This window comes from Festucalex cinctus, chromosome 1 (genome assembly GCF_051991245.1).
Source record: "Festucalex cinctus isolate MCC-2025b chromosome 1, RoL_Fcin_1.0, whole genome shotgun sequence".
Classification (NCBI taxonomy): domain Eukaryota; kingdom Metazoa; phylum Chordata; class Actinopteri; order Syngnathiformes; family Syngnathidae; genus Festucalex; species Festucalex cinctus.
The window spans coordinates 61594582-61618694 of NC_135411.1; the positions used below are offsets into that span (position 1 = coordinate 61594582).

The 24113-nt window shown below is 42.8% G+C and overlaps 1 protein-coding gene across 1 annotated transcript; it reads right to left on the bottom strand.

Annotated features, from left to right (window-relative positions):
- Window positions 1–20203: 20203 nt before the first annotated feature.
- On the bottom strand, window positions 20204–23963 carry LOC144005130 (uncharacterized). The gene is made up of 3 exons (XM_077503124.1): window positions 21602–23963; window positions 21270–21390; window positions 20204–21174 (listed from the first exon to the last, which is right to left on the bottom strand). The coding sequence occupies exons 1-3, from the start codon at window positions 21773–21775 to the stop codon at window positions 21110–21112; spliced, it is 360 nt and encodes a 119-aa protein (XP_077359250.1). The 5' UTR covers window positions 21776–23963; the 3' UTR covers window positions 20204–21109.
- Window positions 23964–24113: the final 150 nt, after the last annotated feature.

Below are 24113 nucleotides of genomic sequence, written 5' to 3' on the forward strand. Positions count from 1 at the left end.
CTAGGGACGACTTGGGGAGCTTAAAAAAAGATTTTTTATTTATGTATTTATTTCGTTTTTACAATGGTGCATTACTCCTTGTCTCTTGCGAAGCTCACCTTGGATGTGGGTTAATGATACATGGTTATTGATTGGCCTCTTCAGTGGCACATGTAATATATCTAGTCAGAACAGATAAGAAAACGAAAGGACTTATTTGTGCCTTACATAATTACAGGTGATAATGACATTAATTGCACTCATTTTGCAACGCTTTAGTCCCAACAATGACAACTAAAGCAATACCAACGAATGGTGTTCGAAACAATGCTACAATAATTATTACTCAGCCTTTCTTATGCAAGGCTGACACATGCACGACTTTTGGCCACGCTCTTGTCGTGGCAAGTCGTGTCATTTTGGGGCAAGGACTGTGAGGTTCCCGCATAGTTGACGACGGGTTCAAGACGAGTTCGCGAATGCGTGACCATTCATGTCCCCATTGACACGAACGCACTTCCCACATTTGCACGACGAGTTGGCGCAATTTGGACGGTGTCGTGCCGACTTGGGCACGCCATATAAAAAGGGGGCCTCCCCAACCCCTATTTGTGGCACTTCGTGACAGTCACTGGCGCGCATCCTTCCCACATCGTTCCGACGAGTTCACGAACAGTTTGCGCATAGTTCACGACCCAGTCGCGAAATCTTGTCGTGACAAAAATTTTGAACATTTCAAAATTTTTGCCCCGACATGGCACGCAGTCACGACGGGTTTACGCACACTTCACACCATTTTACGACTAGTTCGCGCACTGGCACAACTCAAGTCGTGCCAATTCGTGCCACAAAATCGTGCAAGTGTCAGCCTTGCATTACTTGCTTCCAGGAGGCACTAATGCCCTGAAATACACTAACGACCAGCATGTTGATTCAAAGGTCCAATGCAGCACAATTCCAGCAACTTTTAGGATTTTTTAATTCTTGAACGCTCATCTGAAACTTCTATTAGCACTAGCATCACATGTGTGCCCCCTCGTCTTGTCAACATTGTCATGTCCACCTGTGTATGTGTACTTAGTCTCTTGTCTCCCCACTGTCCGCGTCGATTCATTGTTTTCCTTCCGCCATGCTACCCGTTTTTGACCTGAAGTCCCCCCCCACGTTTTGCCTTGCTTGTTTTTTGGACGTTGTTGTTTTTCTCAGCCAGATCCTTGTTTACCTCCTTGTTTTGTTTAGTTAAATCCCTTTTTTGATTGCACCTCTGCCTCCTCGCCCTGTTTCCCTGCACCTGGGTCTTCTACCCTCCACAACATTTTCATCGTATGGTTCTGTTACTTATGATCACATCCTTACACAATAAATAACATTCCAACTGGGAATGCATATCCGGCGCTTGGGAAGAAAAACAAGCATCTAAATACCTAAGGACCTCAAGGAGGGTATTTGTGGAGACATCTCAAAATCAACATTTTTGTCCAAATGATCTACTTTTGTCACTATCTCAATATAACATCTGCCGACATGCATGCTTTCATTCCACCCAGGAATCAGAATGGTTTGAATAAATAGCCCAAGATGAATATTCCTGTAAACTTTAGTGCAACTTTAGCATTCATCAATGACGTGCGGTCACGGCAGACAGACAGCACTCGTTCTGTCCCCTCTCCTGCATGTGGAGCGTTAAATAAACAATTCTAATGATCACATTAAATTATTTTCTACTTTAATTCTCTGGTCCATGTTCAAATCCATGACAAGAAGGCAATAGAGGCACTGAACGTTCAGAGCCTCCAGCGGTGGCACACACATCAATTGCTGTTCCGGCAGTTGGCCGGAGCGTTCACAAGAGACATTGCTTGTTTTATCACACATGTACTGCACATGCTGATGTTCAACAGTCTGTCCAATATATTTAATGAATGTGTGTGACTCAGTTCATATTTTCTGGCAGTTGAAGTTGATCCCAACAAAAAGGTAGCAGGTTACATCCGATCCCAGTTTGCAGGGGAAGCTTTAATCGGAAAGAAGTTACTTGATCTTCCTTCCCTCTAAAGCACTGCAGTCTTTCATGCAGTATCTACATGCAGCCACATCAGTTGCAGTACAGGTGAACTCTTCCGCTGTGATACCCGAGGGGGTACTAAATGAATCAGGAGGTTAACCTCAAGTGTGTCTGCTCTCCTCTCTGTTGGTAGCTCCTGCCTTGCGATCATAAATAGTGAATTACCTCGGAGACAGTAATAGCCACTAGCCAACCAACATTATAATTGATGAAACACAGTGCATTAAGAAAGTGTACGGATGGAATGAAGAAAGTACATTGAATATTTGTATGGCAACATGTCTACTATTACAACATTATTATGCTGATTTGTGGCAGGGCCATTGTTGAGCACAATGGCGTGCCTAAATGTCCTAATGTATTTCATTAAATAAATATAATGGAAACCTGAATGCTGAATGTTTTGGATTCTTATACATGGTAAGCATTTACCAACACTAATATAGGCAACAGTTAGGGCAAGTTAATTTTTCTGATGGAAGATTGGTGCAAAAGAAATTAATTGCAAGTAAAGAGAATTAATTGAAAAAAAAAAAAAAAACTTGACAGTGAAATATTACCAGAATAAAGTGAGTGAGTTAGTGAGTGAGTGAGTGAGTGAGTGAGTGAGTTAAAGTCAAATAAAAATGCAATCGTTTGAGACCTGCAGCCTCTATCCCTCCAATATATACCAACTATATATTAAAAGGGTTATATTATTGAATAATGATACAAGATTCGTGGCTAATGACTAAATGAACCCACCATAACATCCATCCATCCATCCATCCATCCATCCATCCATCCATCCATCCATCCATCCATCCCATTCATCCATTTTCTCTACTACTTATTGTCACGCCGCCACCAGAGTGGCGGTTCATGCTTTTGTTTTTACAGTCATGTTCCTGTTTTATTTTGATAGTCCTGACTCCACTCTCACCCCAGGTCACTTACCCTTCCTGCAGCTCAATGATTACCGGTCCACGCCCATGATCAGCACCACCTGTTCCCAATCAACCCGGACATAAAAGCCACCTGATTCCTCCCCTCTGTGCCGAAGTGTCACATATCTCAGTGCATGGAAGCGTCCTCTCAATCCTCGTACCACAGTCCTTGTTTGATGTCTAGCCTAGCCTTGCCTTGTCTTGCGCCTTTAGTTTGCCCTGGTTTTCCTCCCTTGTGGAGCGCCTTTTGTTGTCCCTGTTTTTGAGTGCCCTTTTTTGTATCTCCCGTTTGGAGCTCTTTTTGTTCAGCCTTTTTTCCCTCCTTGAGAGGCGATTTGAGTTTCGTGCGATTAAAGCTGCAGCCTTGTTGGCCAACTTACACTCTGCGTCTGAGTCCTACCTCCTCTCGCCGTGTCAGTACACTTCGGCCAGCATGGACCCAGCAGGAAAGTTGGAGGCTGCACTACGTAGACAGGCCGCCCGCCTGTCGCACCTGGAGGAGGTCCAGCAAGCCATGGCCATCCGGATAGATGAACTTGCTGGACAGGTGCAGGAGCTGGTGAACCACCTGCAACACTCCACGCCAACCGTCACGAAACCGGAAGCAGCTGAATCCCCGATCCCGACTCCAGCCTTGGCCGGGGCTGGAATGAGACTGGCCTCCCCGGAGCGATACTCGGGAGAACCAGGACATTGTCAGGCATTCCTGACCGAATGTGACATTCACTTCGAACTCTCACCACAGGCATTTCCCACAGACCGTTCCCGCGTGGCCTTCATGATTTCCCACCTGACGGGACGAGCCAGAGACTGGGCCACCGCGGAATGGGCACGGCACTCCCCGACTTGCTCAACCGCAGCCGGGTTTAGCAGGGCTCTCCGCCTCGTTTTTGATTCAACCAACATGGATCGAGAGAAGACGCGAGAACTCAGCCATCTCAGACAAGGCAGAGAATCGGTTAATGATTACGCCATCCGATTCCGAACTCTAGCAGCCAAGAGTGGCTGGAACGACACAGCTCTCTTTGACCACTTTTTGAAGGGGCTCACAACCTCCATGCAGGAACTCTTGCTTCCAAATGACTTACCCGGCGACCTGGACTCATTGATTTCGCTTGCCATCCGCACTGATCATCGGAGGCGGGAGCTCAAGCAGAGCAGCGGACACCAAAGGATACCTGATTCGGGACCCCTCCAGCATCCACTGGCAAGTGAGTCTTCACGATATGCGTTTCCCCAGTCAGCTACCGCGAGGGAGGTCAGTGGAAATGACGAGGAACCTATGCAGCTTGGTCGGACCCAGCTAACCATTGAGGAGCGACAGCGTCGCCGCCAAGAAGGCCGTTGCTACTATTGTGGTGAACTTGGTCATCTGGTGGGATCTTGCACCGTGAAGAGAGGTCCACCGGTGAGTTTCCCGTCACCCCGTCCTGCTAAGACTCAAAGAATCACGCAAGCCCAGATAAGCCACCATGCTATAACCATAAACCTGCCATCCCTCATCGACTCCGGTTCCGACGAGAGCCTCATGGACTGGGGCCTCGTAAAGCGAGTACGAGCCACCACCAAACCCCTTCCCCGGACCATTCAGGCCAGAGCTCTGAATGGCAAGGAACTCTTTTGTATCACCCACATCACCGAACCCCTGAAGGTTCAAATTGGACAACACATCGAGAATCTCCGTTTCCATGTAATCCAAGCTTCGTCACCCACTTTGGTTCTGGGACACCCTTGGCTACGTCTACACAACCCCAGAATCGACTGGAACTCCGGAAACGTACTGGAATGGGGAATGGACTGTATGGATCACGTTTTGGAACAGTCATCAACCAGTGCATCCTCAGCCGCAGTCAACCAGGTGACTCTTGAACCTCTCGCCCCTGAACCTCGCCCGCTGCAGCCTCTCGCTTCTGAACCTCGCCAGTCACCGCCTCCAAGCCCCCGAGTCTCGCCGGGCGCATCTCCAAGACCCTGAGCCACACCAAGTCTCTGCATCATGTCACGCCAGGTCTCTGCATCAAGTCACGCCAGGTCTCTGCATCACGCCGACCAAGCCAAAGCCGACCAAGCCAAAGCCGACCAAGCCAAAGCCGACCAAGCCAAAGCCGTCCACGCCAAAGCCGTCCACGCCAAAGCCGACCAAGCCAAAGCCGACCAAGCCAAAGCCGTCCACGCCAAAGCCGTCCACGCCAAAGCCGTCCACGCCAAAGCCGTCCACGCCAAAGTCTACCACACCACGCCAGGTCGGCCAAGCCTGCCACGCCTTGCCAAGCCTGCCGCGCCTGCCAAGCCTGCCACGCCTCGTCAAATCTGCCAAGCCTGCCACGCCAAGTCTGCCACGTCTGCCACGCCTCGCCAAGTCTGCCAAGTCTGCCAGGTCTACCAAGTCAAAACTATCCACGGGATCCCCTTGGTACTTTCCAAACCTGATCCTGCGCTAGGAAAAGGTCTTCGGAACGGTCCCGACGGGACTCTCGTCTGGCGTCATGGACGCCCTCCTGAACTGCCTTTTTGTCTGGGACGGATGGGTGGGTCGTGTTCCCACCTCCGTGCCCCCTTCCACCCGCCCTTGTTTTTGGACTCCTTGCTGAAAGGCCGTCAAGGGCCGGCCATTGAGGGGGGGGGGGGGGGGTACTGTCACGCTGCCACCAGAGTGGCGGTTCATGCTTTTGTTTTTACAGTCATGTTCCTGTTTTATTTTGATAGTCCTGACTCCACTCTCACCCCAGGTCACTTACCCTTCCTGCAGCTCAATGATTACCGGTCCACGCCCATGATCAGCACCACCTGTTCCCAATCAACCCGGACATAAAAGCCACCTGATTCCTCCCCTCTGTGCCGAAGTGTCACATATCTCAGTGCATGGAAGCGTCCTCTCAGTCCTCTCAGTCCTCGTACCACAGTCCTTGTTTGATGTCTAGCCTTGCCTTGTCTTGCGCCTTTAGTTTGCCCTGGTTTTCCTCCCTTGTGGAGCGCCTTTTGTTGTCCCTGTTTTTGAGTGCCCTTTTTTGTATCTCCCGTTTGGAGCTCTTTTTGTTCAGCCTTTTTTCCCTCCTTGAGAGGCGATTTGAGTTTCGTGCGATTAAAGCTGCAGCCTTGTTGGCCAACTTACACTCTGCGTCTGAGTCCTACCTCCTCTCGCCGTGTCACTTATTTTGTTCAGAAATAAACAATTAAAGAAAGATTCACCAAGTGAAATTAGCAATCTACAAGCACATTTCATTTAGTTTTTATTGATATACTGATTTTGGCCATTGTGTTCAAATTATTACCTCACCAGGTTCCACTTCCCTCCTCCACTGCTGAGTGGAATGGAATGTTGGCTGGCTAATATGTGTCTCTCTGGGATTGTCATGAAGGTAGATGAGATATGACTGCAGCATTGTGGAAATGAGAAATCTGCCTGATACGGGGCTGTTATAGTTTACAACACCTCGTGTGGCGGTCCCATGGGTGCCCCCTCCTCCAGGCCATTTACTCTGCTGTATTTCTCAGTCCATCCCCCCCCGTTGTAGCCGATCATCGTTATTATAGGATGAAAGTAGATGTGATAGGAAAGCCAGAGACGGAAATATATAGTTGTGGAAATATGAGCCTTTCATTGAGATTTTGATTACAGTAGTATACAGTTAACAAAAAAGAAACCAACTGGAATTAAATGAATGTATGAAGAAATTTGCTCAGCTGTGCACAACTACAAATGCATACACAAATAAAAGCATTCACAGCAAACTTGATACAGATGGATGCTTTCCTTTACGGTTGCCGCATACTGCCACTGAACATGTCTGATTTAAATTATTCACATCATCGATTTAGTGTCCGTACAACATCAGATGGCCACTCGTGCAAGATTTGGGTCAACGTGATAAATCGAGACAAAAGTGCAAATCCCAAATTTACACTCAGATCGTCACCATTTTGCCCAATAGAATTATTTAAATTCTGGAGCATGAGCAAAAAAATTAATAAATAAAATAAATAAATAAAGCTAATAACTAAGTAAAAGATGAGAGAACTGTGCAGTCGTTGCAACATTAAAACATGACCAATCTCAAGAGGCCACATCAGCACATGACGGCAATTTGCAATTGGAAGGACATCACATAAACCCATATTGCGCACACACACAAACGCACACATAAACCTTATTGACTGTCGCATTGTGCCTGCACAAACACAACCCCCCAGTTCAATCCTTCTTGCCCACTATCATTATGCTCGAGTTCCAGCTGTGGTCTGCACCAATTCATTAATCAGCCCCACAACAACAAAAAACACATTCCTACACTATCCTTTGTCTGTTTCTCGGAAGTGTCCCAGTCAACCTTGAACCAATTCTAAATCATGTGTGTACGCTAGATTTGATTTTCTATTTTGTTTCTTTACTACTAGTAAAAAAGGAGGTTGTTTGTTAGCCGTCTGTTACTTTTTGTAACCTGTTTTTAATCAAGATTTTACTATTTATCACTTTTATTTATATCTAAATTTATTGTGTATTGTTTGTATTGTTGTTTTTGGGGTTATTCATTTTCATCCCATAAATGTAAAAATGTAAAAAAAAAAAAAGACAAATGACACACGACAATGACATGTAAACTAGTGTAATTTAAATTTGACATAGTGATGCTAAACCTTATTAACTCATTTACTCCCAATAACGTATAAATACGTTTTTTAATGTTCTAAGTGTCACAAAGACGTATTTATACGTTTTTTGTTTGTTTTTTTAATGCTAGAGCATACAGAAGGCTTTGATGCAGCCTCTCAACTGCAAACAACAGTTGCAGAAATGGTAGTTATGACACAAACGGCCAACAGGTGGCAGCAGAGCAAAGGAGCTCAACCAGGGCCATCTAGAAAAAAAGCTCAATTACTTACAATTTTAAATAGATTTGTGAAAACTGATGAAACTTAGCTCTCTTATAATGCTAATTGCTGCAAAACGGAAACAGATAGAAACATACTTTTTTTTTTCCTGATGAAAGAAGAGACTTTAATCTTTCTTTTGATAGGTTCCGTGCTTTTATAGCAATAGAACATAATATTTTGTGGGCCTTGCAAAAATGAGTCAAAATCCAGTAAAACAGCCGGGAGCAAACGGGATTGCTTCTGTGAAAATGGCTGGGAGTGAATGAGTTAAATGTGACAAACAGCATATTTGTACTCAATTTGTTTAATTGAATTCATGGCCAGCAGTTGCTTCATTTATTTTAAAATCATGCTTCGTTCTTAATGACATATAGAGGGGTTAACTTGCTCATTTTTGTCGTTCGGGGTAATCTTTTTGCAATTAGTCATTGATATTCCTTGTAAGAGGTCAGCAACCTACATACATGGCAATATTATTTTGGAACTGGTTTCTATATATTTATACCAGACAAACAATGTATCAGTGTAGAAATACTTAAAAAGGACTTGAGACATTATGACTTTTTGAGGTTGAACCTGAAAAAGATGAAGAAAAAAAAAAGATAGCTGGATGCTTCTCCAGTCTGGGTTGAGGACACTCCTACTACCTGTTTTATGCCCAGTTTTTATGTGCGCATGCATTGAGGAAATGTTCCCTCGACAGACGTGGGCAAGGTAGTCTCAACTGTCAAAACGAGAACGATAGCAGGTGCACCTCTCTTTTACAGTGATTGGAAAATGAATTCCATCTCATGTGATTTCTTTTCCTGAGCCACAGTTTGCTAATATCACTCCCCATTTACACGGGATCCAGTGAAGTTGCTCCTCGCTCATCATGTTGGCCTGCAATAAAACCTTCAGGCAGAGGGAAATGATGCATGTTATTGTGAACACACCAGATGGGGTCCTGAAACTGGGAACATGAGCACAGAGCAGCAATCTTTTCATGATGAGATGCTAATAGATTCAACTTTATAGGAAGGCTTGGGATTGGGACAGGGAGGCTCATTTTGACAGATGATAGTGACAGGTAACAAACCTGCATAAAAAAGAAAAAAAAAAGAAAAAAAAAGAAAAAAAAAAGTTTTGTCAAATTAGACAGGTACAGTTACATGAGAAGATCTGAGTGTTTTGGGCCGTGTATATGGGAATGCAACAGCAGAACACATTATTCAACTTTTCCACTCAGGAGGGTGGTTTCAAACGTTTGCGTTTTCAAGCCCCCAAAATTCGTGTTCAAAGTTCCTTTGGAGCAGACCTGTTCATTGTTATTTACGCAAATCTTTTTTTTTTTTTTTTTTAGTTTGGCATCGTGTATTAGCCCCTAATCATGGGTCCAAAGTAAGGAAGTGCAAGTGGTAAAGCTGGTGAAGAAAAGAAGAAAGTAGTGTGCAGAACTATTAAATTTAAAAAAGAAATGTTTGCATTTTTTTTCACCATTTTAGATAGGATATCTAAATAAAACAGTGTCTATTTCTACCCTTTTCTATTTATGGTAAACAGTATACAGTGCAGTTTATGGTGTAAAATAGTAAAAAAAAAAAAAAAATGGGGAAAAGTTTTTTTTTAGACTTGGAACAGATTAAAATTATTTACATTAATTATAATGGGAAAAATTGATTTGGATTTCGAACAAATCACTTTTAGAACAGCCTTCTGGAACGGATTATGTTCAAAAACCGAGGTTTGACTGTATTTTTGTTTTGCAAGTTTTTTGTTTGTTTTTTTTAAATATTGTGCTCCTGAGTTAATGTTGGTTATCAGTTTGAATGCATTATTATTTATTGATTTTATGTAATTTTATTTTTCCGTATCATATGGTTTGACATGGTCAGTCAAAAAATGTTTATAGTTTAATTAAGGATTTAATTTTATTTTTGAATTTCAGATGCACTTTAAATCTTTTCTGTTACAGTTAATAAAGCTATTCTTTGTTGTGAGTTGGTCCATATTTCTTTCTTTTTTATTCTCTTATATGTTAATACGGATACAGTGTTATGCAGAGGTGTGCTTAAAACAATTTTATAGAAATGATACTATTTATAGTCGTGGGGGGGTGAGATGTTTTCTTCTTCCTGGGGGGACATGACAGAAAATAATTGAGAAGCTCTGGTCTAAACGAAAGGCACTTCCGATCGAATATTTTTTGCGTTTTCATCCCCAAGGTTCTCGTATAAACGGGCGCTAAATTTCTGAAATCTGTGCTGAGTGTTTTGTTATCCCAATGTGCACATTCATAAACATTTCACTAAAATTCCCAGGATCTGCTTGCCATGCTGTCTCGCCTAAAGACCAGGAGCCTCATACTATGACCTGAGTGGCTTTCATACTAAAACATGGCATACATAAAAAAAAAAAATAAATAAATAAAAAAAAAGTCTCACGCAAATCAATCCAGATGCACGAATCTGTGCATACGCATGAATCCAAGCACATTCCTTTACTCTATTTCAATGTGATAATGTTGGAGTAACAGACTCCTACCTGTCCACATCACTACATAAATATGCAAAATAGGTATGAACAAGGCTTGCGGGTGGGATGCATGATCAGATAATAACATTATAAAGCCATCCACCCCCCCCCCCCCACGAAAAAAAAAAAAGAAAAAAAAAAAGGAACTTAAAATACGAGCTGGAGACGCTTGCAAACAAAGTCGAGGACTGAAAAACTCTAAACTATTTTTGGTACACTTCCCTCATTGTCAACAACACCCTCTGTGACGAAAATGCCTTTGCGTTATGTCAGCTTTGTCGCCACCTTCCATTGCAATGCAATGTCATTTTGAAATGGGGTTAAGTATTTGCCGTTGTTGTTGTCGAACACTGGATTATAAAAGCTTTGAACTTCTCTCTTTTTTTGTGTTTTATAATGCCCTTTCCCAATGGCTTACACATGCTGTGTTGCGGGTTATACTGCGAGGAAGAATTTCTAATCGCATCATTGTTCCTCGTGATAAGAAAAGGAGAGTCAATAGGCTGAAAGCAATCAATTGAAGAACTGTGAAAACAGTACCGTGGACCATTCTCTTCGTTGGGAACCTAAATCCAGCCATATGTACATTGCAGCCATTTTATTATGTGAGATTGGCCTCATTAAAAATGGATTTTCTGTTAAGAAATGTACATTGCCAGTTTGATGTGTACACAGTTTGAAAGATGAAACAGTGGGTTGTACTTGGTTAAACTGCGATGAGATTGTGTGAGTGTGTGCCATTTTGAGTAACATGGCACCAAGTATTGCGTATGACGAGCAGTATGTTGAGACTTCCTTGTGTTTGATTTTGGATCTCTTTTTGTTGTTTCTGAAGATGTGTTCTGTTGGGGGTTCAATTTACAAGAATAAAGACTTTTAACAGTGAATGGTGCTTTTCATTTGTCTTTTATCATTGATTTCTTTTCTCCTATTATTTGTGGCGTCAGATACTACACCATATAATTTTCAAATATACATTTTGTTGTACAAAAATGAGGACAACACAACCAAATATTGAATTAATTAAAACAAAACAGAAAAACAGTGCATACACCAAAAAGCAATGTCTCATGATAATCATAAACCATGCAGAATGAATTTTGATGGCAAAAATAGGTTTAAATACAACTAGCAAAAGGATCATTGTCGCGCTCCTTAATTAGTATCTCACTTAAGTGTATTCTGGCTTCATATTTAATCTGAGTTTTACTAATTCCTTCTTCCTGCATTGTAGTTTCCCCTTTTTGAAGTTTTTGAAAGTCTAAAAATAAAGGTTTCTAGAATGAAAAGAATGCTCCATGGATGCAAACAGCCTTCAAATCCGCAGCACACCGAGGCTGTGACAATGATCCGAGCATTTAGATTGGTGCCCTGGGCTGCTGAGATTTACTGTAGTCTGTCATGCACCCACATGATGAAGCAGGGGTGCCTCATTAGGTGGGACATCCTGAAGTTGGGTTGGATGATGAAAAGGGGAAGGAGGACGTGATTGATATTGAATCTTTTAATATATGTTCCTATCCATGAATTAAAGGCAGGGTCTGTCGTTTTCACTCAGAAAAATGCACTTTTTAAATACAGGATGTACACACTTGAACCCTTTCTCAGTCTACACATCTGGGCCCATTTTGTGTTTGTTTTGTTAACAGCGGAACGTTTCTCTGGATATACAGTGTTTATACCCCTGCAGCCAATCGCAGAGCGGGGGTGGGGGCATGGGGGTCGTTTTGCAAACGGGGCCAGGCGCATTTGTCGGCTGCGTGACGTCTATCCCGCGGCAACTTGACAGCACGCATGGATATTTTTTTTTCACTCACTCACACAATCTTACATGTGTGAGTGAGTGGAAAAAAAAAAATCTATGCGTGCTGTCGTTGCCGTGGGAGTGACGTTACGAAGTCGACAAATTCGAACGGCCCCGTCTCCGACACGCCCCCCCGCCAGCCCCCTCTCTGCGATTGGCTGGAGGGGTATAAACACTGTCTGTCCAGAGAAACGTCCCGCTGTTTACAAAACAAATAAAATGGCAAAATACTTGCTGGGAGGGGGTGGCGGTAGGGGGGTGTAGGTTTAGGAAATAATCACCACCAAACATTAACATAAGCCCAGATGTGTAGACTGAGAAAGAGTTAAAGTGTGTAATCCTGTATTTAAAAAGTGCATTTTCCTGAATGATAACGACAGACCTTGTGTCATGATTGGGTTTTTGTGCATGGCAGGTCTTTGTTTTCTTCCTCTTGGCAAGTCAGGCGGGTGTGGCTGGCAGCTGATAGGACACACCTGGGCTCTATCAGATAATCAACTATCCTGGATAAGAAGCCTGGTCTGCAGCTAGGCTGATGCCAGAGAATTCCATCCCATGTGTTAGTGCGACACAGCGTTTTGTCTAGTGTGAATAGTTTCTGCATTTTGCCTTATGTGACCAAGAAGCCTTTTTAACCTGTTTTGCCCTGGATCGTTGTTTTTTGGTTATAGTCTTTTTCGCCAAGATCCTGCAGCCAGCCCACCCACTCCCTGCCTGACTGCCTGCCTCCTGAGTTTTTTTGTTTTGGGATTTTGCCAGACCTCAGCAAATTAAACTGTTTTCTACTACTTGTTGCCTCTGCATTCTGGGGTCCAACCTCAGACAATCCATAACACTCTGCCTTTAATTAGAAGAAATTTTGTCATTACAAGTAGCAGTCAAAAGTTGAATATGATTCTGCAGAAAAGGCTCTTGGCAAGCTTTCTGATACTCACCATTTGTCAACAGTAAGGCCACATAACACTGTAGCGAACAGTGGTAGCAAAGGTGATGTTTAAATTCACTGTATGTTTGACCTCTCATTTACACCCCTTCTTCATATCTCTTCCTCGGCATAATGTATCTGGCTAGCGAGTGCAGATTCATTACTCCATCATAAGGTGACTGTTTATGAGAGTGAGTCTTGCAACATTATGGTCAGTGGGGCGCACATAAATCATCATTTACAGATACATTGTGCACATTCAAATGTTAAATGGGCACTCAGTGCCCATTCTTTGATAAAGCAGCAATGGACTGTAGCCATATGAGTGTATAGTGTTACTATCTGTTATCAATATTTAAAAGTTGGAAGCAATCAATATTAGAATGGAAACAATTTTAACACTCATGGGAAAAATTCTCAAATTTAATTCATGAAGCACATCACTTTGCAGGGAGGGTCCAAAGTAGTTTGTAGTTTTTGAACTTTTAACTGTGTTGTCATTGTCATAGGGCGGCAACTGGTTAGCACGTCCGCCTCCCAGTTCTCAGGAGTTGGGTTCAAGTCCAGGCTCCGGCCTTCCTGGGTGGAGTTTGCATGTTCTCCCCGTGCCCGCGTGGGTCTTCTCCGGGTACTCCGGTCTCCTCCCACATTCCAAAGACATGCATGGCAGGTTAATTGGGCGCTCTGAATTGTCCCTGGGTGTGCTTGTAAGTGTGAATGACTGTTTGTCTCTGTGATTGGCTGGTAACCAGTCCAGGGTGTCCCCCGCCTACTGCCCAGGGCCAGCTGAGGCAGCTGGGGCCAGCTCCCCCCGCGACCCTTTTGAGGAATAAGCGGTCAAGAAAATGGATGGATGGATGTCATTGTCATATTTGTCCAAATTAATGTATTGATTCAAGTAGCTGGAAATGGTTTGATTATGATCATTTTCCAATAGCTTTTTGGCTGCTGATTCAGAATTTTCAAGCACTTTGAGCCTTCTATTTATTAAGGCCCAAGCAGCAACTTGTGCGAGGTCACTCTTGTTTTTGTAGTGATTCTTCTTCTTCTTCTTCTTCTTCTTCTTTTGTTTTTAATTCTGTGATTGAATCACATTCCTTATGGCTTAAACATGCACCTAAACTCACCAAATTTTGAACACTCAAGCCTGACCAAAATTTTTACATTTTAAATTTGCCATTGACAAAAAAAATAAATTAAAAATAAAAGCCTCTGTAGTGCCACCTACAGTGGGAAAACAAAATAGAATCTGTTCACGTTCCCTTCACATTTGACCTAGCCCAAGGGCTAAGAAAAGTGACAGGCACCTGCAGCACCCTCAGATGTACAAAAAAAGTACATTGTGGCCATATGCTAAAATGTACAGGAAGTGACCTATGGATTTTTGCAGGTCTGATTTTGGACCGTTTTTGCACATTTAAAGGGTCATATTTTTTTAGTGCATCCTGACATGTACACTAAAAGATGCTGGGGGAACATGAGAGCAAGTGCACTCTGTATATCGCATGCAACAGTGTTCAACTTCATGCCACACTGAATTGTTCCTTGAGGAGATGGCTAAGAGAAGAAGGAAAGAGTTAAAAACTGTTAGTGAGTCGTCGCTTCCTTCTAATTAACAAGTGTTTGACAGAGCTGCTGTGACAAACAAGGCGAGGAAGCACAACGCAGCCATCTGCAGCATCCTCGTGTGCTGAAGATTTGATGCTGATTTGACTCAATGATGAAGTTACACCGACATCAGGCTACATTCAGGCCTTGACAAAGACACACAAACACACACGCTTTACTCCACTGCAATAAAACAGATTGACATGTAGAAGAGGCCTGAAACAAAAAGGAAAAACAGTATTCACGAAGATACAATAGACATTTGAAGTGTTTGACGCGCTTTATCGCTTTGGTGGAAAAACAAGCCTTTTGCTGTGTTGCCTTAAAGAAATGTATTTACTCACATTAACAAGCTTCAGGTGCTACAAAATATGATCGATTCTTTCCAATAATCAGCACAATGTGCCCCACTCCTACCGCGTAGGATGGAACAATCAGGGGCGTGCAGTGACCTTTGGTGGTGCAGGTGCTCAAAGTAAAAAAAGGGGCAAATGTACAATGTATGAACAATAGAATTCTGGCACCGTCTACCAACTCTCGTCATTTTACGATCCTCTTTACGTGCCAGATGCATACTGTGTGCATACATCAACCTCAGAAAATATATTATTAATAAATGATCGCACCAATAATTTGTACTTTATGAATGAATGACGTAGTTGTGGTCCTCTCTGCTCTGTACGGCGCTCTAAACGCTTACTCTCGGTCCAACCTCGCTTTCTGATAATGTCATCTTTCTCGCAACTGTTACTATAACAACCATGTTGTTGGCGCAAATCCATTGCCATGTGTGGTAAATCAGGCCCAAATTTGCTCCCAGCTGTCAGAATGTGTGGGCGTGTTTGCGCCGGTATAAGATTAGAGCAATATCCTTAGTGAATAGGTGGGTAACTGGGCACAGACTGGTGCAGTTGTGGTGCAATATTTCGCGCTATTAGCGGACGGAGCGCATTCTTAGTGAATCTACCCCATAGTGTTTAAAAATAAAAATGTGTGCGAAAGAGTGTCAACAGAAGACATGGAGCAGTCGTTGTAAAAAGGAAACACACAAAGACGCCAAATGCAGGCGAAAGGACAAAGACAAACAGGAAGGTGCGGGTAAAATCTCAGCAGATGACAACGCCGACTACGTGTTCAAAATGACGGACGGACGGTCCGGTACCCAGGAGCAGACGGTGTGCAACATCAAGGAACGGGGTCTGATGGGGGACACAGGGGCTACCTCTCACAAGTTTAAGAGCTTCGACAGCACGTTCCGACCAGAGAAACACTGCGTCGAGTTGGCAGATGGAACCCGGTGCATAACACAGAGTTTTACCTTCTCGACGGCAAAGGACATTGGCAAGACGACGTTGAGGGACGCACTTTTCATACCAACCTAACCCCAGGATATCTTTTCGGTTAAGGTGGCAACTGCCAGTGGGGCCACGTTGATCTTCACAGAAGGAGAAAACTTACTGACAGCCAAAGACGGTACCAAATTTGATATACATGTGTATGACAAGCTGTACTATTTGCATACCAAGGGTGAGTCTAATGACAAGTTGAATGCATGTCACGACATTCACACATGGCATCAGATATTAGGCCACTGCAATTATGAAGATGTTCTCAAACTGCAGAATGTGGTTAATGGTATGCAGATCAAAGGCAAAACAACTAATCCTAAAAAAAGAGTGTGAGGTGTGTATTGAGAGGAAATTTGCTCAAACGAGAAATATAAATCTCGATACTACAGCAAAGACTCCATTACAGTTAGTACACACAGACCTTGCAGGTCCAATATCTCCAAACTCAAAAGATGGACACAAATATGTACAGCGATTCACTGACGATTACTCAGGTGCTATATTTGTATACTTTCTGAAACAGAAAAGCAACACTGTACTAGCCACAGAAAAGTTTCTCGCTGACATATCCCCTTACGGGAAAGTGGGGTGTATCAGGTCCGATAACGGAACTGAATACATGTGCAATGAGTTTCAAACACTCTTAAGGAAAAAAAGAATAAGACATGACCAGAACGGGATTGCAGAGAGAGCTTGGCGCACACTCTTTCGAGATTGGTAGATGCATGATAGCAGAAAGCGGACTACCTAAATACTTGTGGCACTACGCAGTACAAACTGCAGCAATACGCAACAGATGCTTTAACAGACTACAGGAAAGACTCCTTACCAGCTGTTAACAGACAAGAAGCCAAACTTGTCCAAAATGCAAACATTTGGGTCTGTATATTAGACATGCAAACAGGACAAAGGAAAATTAGATACCAAATGTGACCGAGGATTCTTTGTAGGATATGATAAAAAAAGCCCGGCATATTGAGTATAATATCCAGACTCAAAGAGAGTACAAAAACACAGGCTGGTTAAATTTGCGAGAGGAACATGTGGAAAAACAGACACAAACAAATGAGACAAATCAATACACTGATAATGACGAGGTAGGTATACCTGTACCTCGGACTAGGGAAACTGCGCAGGAGGTCTATAAGAGGGGAGAAGACACTCCAGAAATAAGCTCAGAGAGATGTGCACACAATGAGAATAAAGGTGCAGTGGAAAATTAACCTGAAAGTAGAAGATGTCCAACTAGGGACAGAGTGAAACCTAGAAACTTAGAAGACTACATCATAGAAGTCGATGATTGTGCTGGTGTTTGACAACTGCTACAGAGCTGTTTGTGGTACACCTCAAAATTTTGAGGCAGCCATGAGATCAGCTAATGGATGATGAGATCCACCCATTAAATGAAAACAAAACATTTACTTTGACAACCCTACCAAAAGGCAAGAAAACAGTTGAGGGTAAATGTGTATACTCTATTAAAGGGATCGTTCGGATTTTTTAACATGAATCTCAATTTGATCCTCACCTCCCGTGTGTGCGATCAGCACTGACTTAAGGCCTCAGTATGCTTCTGCGACGGGCTCACACGGGGGGGTTACGGCGTTGCTCCGCTCGTGCGTTTGCCTTCCGACTTGTGCGCAATACACATCGGTGTCTGCTGGAGTTTCACACCAAGTCCCGCTGTCGCTATGGCTGGGCCGCCACAGAGTGGCGATTCCTCTGCATTTTATGACGGATTCAGGAAGTTCAATTTAATTCAGAAACACGAAACAAAGCCGGGGGGAGAGTAAGTTCATCACCGTGGCAATTAATTATTGCCAATTTGCACCGGTGTCGGCCGTAAACTCGCCAAAACACAACAGCGGTGCACTTAGCGAACACAGTTTTTTTTTTTTTGTTATTGTTGTTTTCCGCCTCTCGTCCCAGGCACATATCCACATGCACAGCCGTGGTCTCCGAGCAGGGAAGTCGATTTGCGCCGCCAGTTGCCTTCACGAAACTATCTGGGCGGGGGGCGGGGATAGAGAGAGAGAAAAAAAAGAAAAAACGCCATCGAACGGACCAATCAGAAGCGAGCTACGCCCCGCCATCTACGGCGTCCAAGGATTGGCGACGTGTGCACGTCAGCCGGCCACGAGCGACGCGGCACTTAAAATTCATGAGCGCCGTAGATCATGTGATCGACGGCGCTCATCGACGCGAGAGCAAACGTGGAGGCATAAATTAGGCTTTACCCCTGACAGCGTTCTGTGACACCAGTTCTGGTACGGTGTTGGACGAGAGGAAAATAGTCCAGCAAGCTGGCTGGGGTGTCTGAAATAAAGCGTTTTTATTCTAAAAACTATTTGTTTTCAAAAGTGTGATACATTTCCATCACATTTCCATTGTAGAATTCCAAATCTTAATCAAAAGTAGGAAATAAAAAGAATTGTGGCTCATTCATCAGAATCTACGAAATGTAAAATTACTCAATAGCTCCTTGTCACGCAAATCATATGCATTATCAGCACTCTATCGGTGTTATGTTCCCATTCCTCAGACCTTCTAGCAAGGGGCCAGAAGTCTTCGATAGCTCAGTTGGTAGAGCGGAGGACTGTCGTTGTTCTCAGCGGAAATCCTTAGGTCGCTGGTTCAAACCTGTTTCGAAGTATATTTTGGAGCATTCCCAATCTTAATCAAAAGTAGGAAATAAAAATAATTGTGGCCCATTCATCAGAATCTACAAAATCTCAAATTCCTCAATAGCTCCTTGTCATGCTCAGCATGCCGCTCCATCCGTTTTAATTCTCCCCATTCCTCTGACGTTCTTGAAAGGTCACAACAGCCTTCGATATCTCGGTAGAGTGGAGGACTGTAGTTGTTCTCAGCTGAAATCCTTAGGTCGCTGGTTCAAATCCGGTTCAAAGGATATTTTGGAGCATTCACAACCTTAATCAAAAGTAGGAAATAAAAATAATTGTGGCTCATTCATCAGAATCAACAAAATCTAAAATTCCTCAATGTCACGCAAAGCATATCCAGTATCAGCTCTCCATCCGATTTATTTGTCCCCATTCCACAGACATTTTTTCAAAGGCACCACATCCTTCAATAGCTCAGTTGGTAGAGTGGAGGACTGTTCTCAGCTAAAATTTTTAGGTCACTGGTTCACATCTGGCTCGGAGGCTGTTTTTGAGAATTCCTAATCTTTATCAAAAATAGGAAATAAAAAAAATTGTGGTTCATTCATCAGAATTTAGGAAATCTATAATTCCTCAATACCTCCTTGTCACGCAAAGCATACCCATGATCAGCTCCATTCTTATTTTTCCCCATTCCTCAGACGTTCTAGCAAGCAGTCAGCACCCTTCGATAGCTCAGTTGGTAGAGCGGAGGACTGTAGATGATCTCAGCTGAAATCCTTAGGTCGCTGATTCAAATCCGGCTCGAAGGCTGTTTTTGAGAATTCCTAATCAAAAATAGGAAATAAAAATAACTGTGGCCCATTCATCAGAATCTACGAAATCTAGAATGCCTCAATAGCTCCTTGTTATGATCAGCATATCCAGCGTCAGCTCCATCCGCGTTATTTCTCGAGCTGGGAATCTCTGGCATGAAGCCAATTCGATACATATCTAGATACATGGGTTATGATTCGATACAAAAAATTGATATATATAAAGGCAGAACGGTTCGATATGATTCGGTTCCGTTTGGAAGCGATACGATTTGATTCGCTATCCGGTTCGATATTTCATATAATGCATACAGTATCGTTAAATTTGTTAATGTAGACAATTATTAAGAGCCCAATTCTATCAAATAACATTCTCACAGTATTTTCAAATATGTAAAAGAGCAGTTATCACTGAGCACCGTTTCTTTGTGGCACTGGAGAAAATAACAAAATGTCAAATGTATTTATTTTTAGACACAGGTAAAAAAAAATATGTTCTGGGTTACATCACTGTTGGACTGGATCAAAAACCAAAATAGATTCACAATAAAAAATGGAAACAAAGTGTAGGTGTTAGTCCACAAAAACGAACACCCTTGAAACCAGAGTAACGATAAGTCTTGAACGCAAACGACAGGACCACGTCTTGATTTTTACTATTTAATAAAAACAACAAATAATACAAGTACGTCCAAAAAAAGGTCAAATCGTCTGGTCAAAAAACTATGTCGCTTCTATCATGAGCTGGTTTCATCTGTCCTATGTCCAGCTCGTTGCCGTTCTATCTACGCATATTCGTGAGTCACGTGACGCTGCAAACAAATAGTTCCAATAAAGAAATAAACAATTTCTCTCTGTACTTTTAAAGAACTAAATTCGAATATATGCATAAAATAATATTCACCATTAATTTTAACCAAATTATCCAATATGCAAAAGGTGTAAATATGACTCTAGCGACAATATACAATATGTAGAACACACTACTAATTAACCAATACACAATTGGCTCCTGCACAAAGTCTATCATTTCAACCTGAGCGTAGCCTAGTGTTTTGAACACAATAGGTATTAGTTACTGTAGGTAACAGAAGTGCAACATTTCAGCTTGATTATAATGTATTTTTTTAAACAATAGGTATTAGAGGTAGGTAATAAATGTGCAACATTGCAGCCTGAGTAAATTTGAGTGCTTAGAACACAACAGGTAGGTAAAGTGCAACATTTCAAGGTAAACAGTCTACAAAGTGAAAATTTAATGTGTAAGCCTAACAAAGCAGAAGAAGCCTTAACAAAACTACAAACGGTTATCCTTTTAATGAACATGTGCCTTGTTTATTTTATTCATTGTCAATGTTCACCTCTTTCTTCAACTCATCCACATGTTTCAGGCTTGAGTACACTGCGTTTGCTGGAAACAACATCTCTCGCAGTGCTGAACACCCTTTTAGATGCCACACTGGTGGCGTGAATACAGAGTTACCTTTTAGCGAGAGATGACAGCATTGGCAGGTCTTGCTGCTCTTGCCACCATTGTAGAGGGTTGTTTTTCATGGGCAAAGACTCACGATTTCGGTACCTCCTCACTTCCTCACTGGCCATATCAATTACAGCTCTCACTGGTGTCTTCACTTCGAAGTCTTCTCATAACAGCTGGTCCAGAGCTGTCTTTTTTTAGAAGGAGGGCCATAATCTGCAAGGGATAAAAATCATCATATACCACTGTTTTTTTTTCCCTCAACATAACGGTACAACCTCCCTCCTTGATTGCAAGTTATAACAAACCACCTGTTGGTGGTACATCATTGATCTGGGGTCCATTAGTGGTGATGTCAGGGACTTCATGGGCCCGGTCAGTCTGGCATGGATCTGTCTGCACTGTAACCTTCTCCGCCGGCTGTGCTGTTGCCTAGAAATAAGAGAAATAAAATCGGATATAATAATAGAAATATTTCTGCAGTCAGTGATGGCTAAGTAAACAAGCCTATACCAGAAGGATAAGTCAGAATAAATTTTAACAGCCATAAAATATAGCAGACTGACAAAATTATGGCATGTTTTGTAATATCAAACTGTATGTGTTTTGTTTGAATATGAGTATCCTGACTTGAAGGACTTACCTTTTCATGCAAGGATGTAGCTTCTTCTGAGATGCTTGTGAATATTCTCTCAACATCACTGTCATTCAGGAAGGGCAGAGATTTAAATCGGGGGTCCAGAGCTGCTGCAGTGTGAAAGAGATGATCGAGGCCACTGGAGCGTTGCTCCATGTCATTCATAAATGCCTGCGTCATCTCTCTTCATACCACTGTGTCTTTGTCTGTTACTTCAAAGGTTTTTTTTAGCTTTGCTTTGACTGGCGAAATCACGGAAAGTGTAGGCTGCTTGTCTTCAGACATGGTTGTGGTGACCAATTTGACCGGTGCCATCAGCTTAACAATGTCTTCAGCATCACAAAAATCTTCAGCCTTTAGAGTGTTCACATCCCCTTTTCTAATATCCCATTCAATAGTGCAGCAGAAATGGCAGGCTGTTCTCGAAAAAGAGTTCCAGCATATCATAAGAGCTGTTTCACCGGGTTGAGACATCCTGGATGTGCTTGTGGTGTGGCAAGGCCAGCTGTTTTTGTTTTTCCTGGAGAATATCTGCTGCCGTAACACAGTGGTAAAAAAAAAATACCACTCTCCTCACTCTTCCAAGCAACCTTGCAACTGTGTTGACTTTGAAGGCTTTTTGTGATGCAAGGTTGATGGTGTGTGCAAAGCACATGAGGTGAGGGCTCATCTCTGCTTCCTGCCCAGCTAATACCATATTGCTGGCATTGTCGGTAATAAGGGCTGCATGCTTATCAACAAGGTTCCAATCAGTGCATGCCTGTTTCAGAAGAGCACCTATATTTTTCCCAGTGTGAGATCTTTTGAACACCCTTGTCTGTAATACATGACACTTTAATTGCCAATCTGAATTGATGTGCTGGGCTGTAATCGTTATATATGACTCCGTTGCACAATGATGTCTACGCATCGGTTGTTGTTCATGCCACTCGCTCTGCTTTCGCCAGTTCTTCTTACACTTGGCTCTTCACTTGCGCATACAAATCCGGTATACATGTGTTGCTGAAATGCTTTTGGGATGGTAATGTATATCTCGGCTCTAGGGTATGCAGCTAATCCTGAAATCCATCACACTCAACTACACAGTAAGGACATAATCCCTTGGCAATGAAACGAGTTATTGCATCCGTGATTTCCTTAGCTCGTTGTGAATTGTGGCCGAGTTTCCCGAAATACCTCGGGATACTACCCGTTACTTGCGGTGCATCGTTAGAATGCTGCTGTTTGTTCCTTGGTTTTAGCTCGCCATACTCGTCACGGTGCTTCCTCGTCGCATGGCAGTCCAGATTAGTTGTTGATCCAGTGTACTTCAGCGCTGCTCGGCATAATTTGCCAATGACATAGCTTTTATCAAGATTTCCGCCTAAAACGCTCCATACATTAGATTTTTGTTTCCCCGTTGCATTGCAAATCGCTCTCTGAATCCGTAGTTAAATTGGCGCTCGCACCGTAATAGCCGCAGGAATCACATCCATATTGCTTACTGTGGTTTTCAAACACGTTGCTAACGTGTTACAGAGTTATCACGCGCGAGTCGCCTTCTTCTTCATTGTCGCTGTCTCCTTCTTCTTCGTTGTCGCCGTTGATTCTGTCGAGTTAAGAAAAAGTCTCTGTGTCTTCTTCCTCGATAGCTCCTTGTCACGCTCAGCATATCCGTGGTCAGCTCCATCTTTTATTTCTCCCCATTCCTCTGACGTTCTTGGAAGGTCAAAACAGCATTCGATAGCTCGCTTGGTAAAGTGGAGGACTGTAGTTAGTCTCAGCGGAAATCCTTTGGTCACTGGTTCAAATGCAGTTTGAAGGATGTTTTGGTGAATTCCAAATTTTAATCAAAAGTAGGGAAAAAAAATAATTGTGGCGCATTCATCAGAATCTACGAAATTTAAAATTCCTCAATAGCTCCTTGTCACGCAAAGCATATTCAGTATCAGGGCTCCATTCTTGTTATTTGTCCCCATTCCTCAGACGTTCTAGCAAGGGAGAAGGAGCCTTCGATAGCTCAGTTGGTGGAGCGGAGAACTGTAGATGATCTCAGCTGAAATCCTTAGATCGCTGGTTCAAATCCAGCTCGAAGGATTGGTAGCATTCCCAATCTTAATCAAAGGTAGGAAATAAAAATAATTGTGGCTCATTCATCAGTCTATTAAATCTAAAATTCAAGATCAGTTGATAGACAAATGAAATCTAAAATGCCTCAATAACTACTCAGCTCCATCCGTGTTATTTCTCCCCATTCCGCTGACGTTCTTGGAAGGTCATAACAGCATTCGATAGCTCAGTTGGTAGAGCGGAGGACTGTAGATGATATCAGCGGAAATCGTGATGTCCCTGGTTCAAATCAGGCTCGAAGGGTATTTTGGCGCATTCCCAATCTTAATCAAAAGTAGGAAATAAAAAAAATTGTGGCTCATTCATCAGAATCTACGAAATCTATAATTCCTCAATACCTCCTTGTCACGCAAAGCATACCCAGCGTCAGCTCTCCATTCTTGTTATTTTTCCCCATTCCGCAGACGTG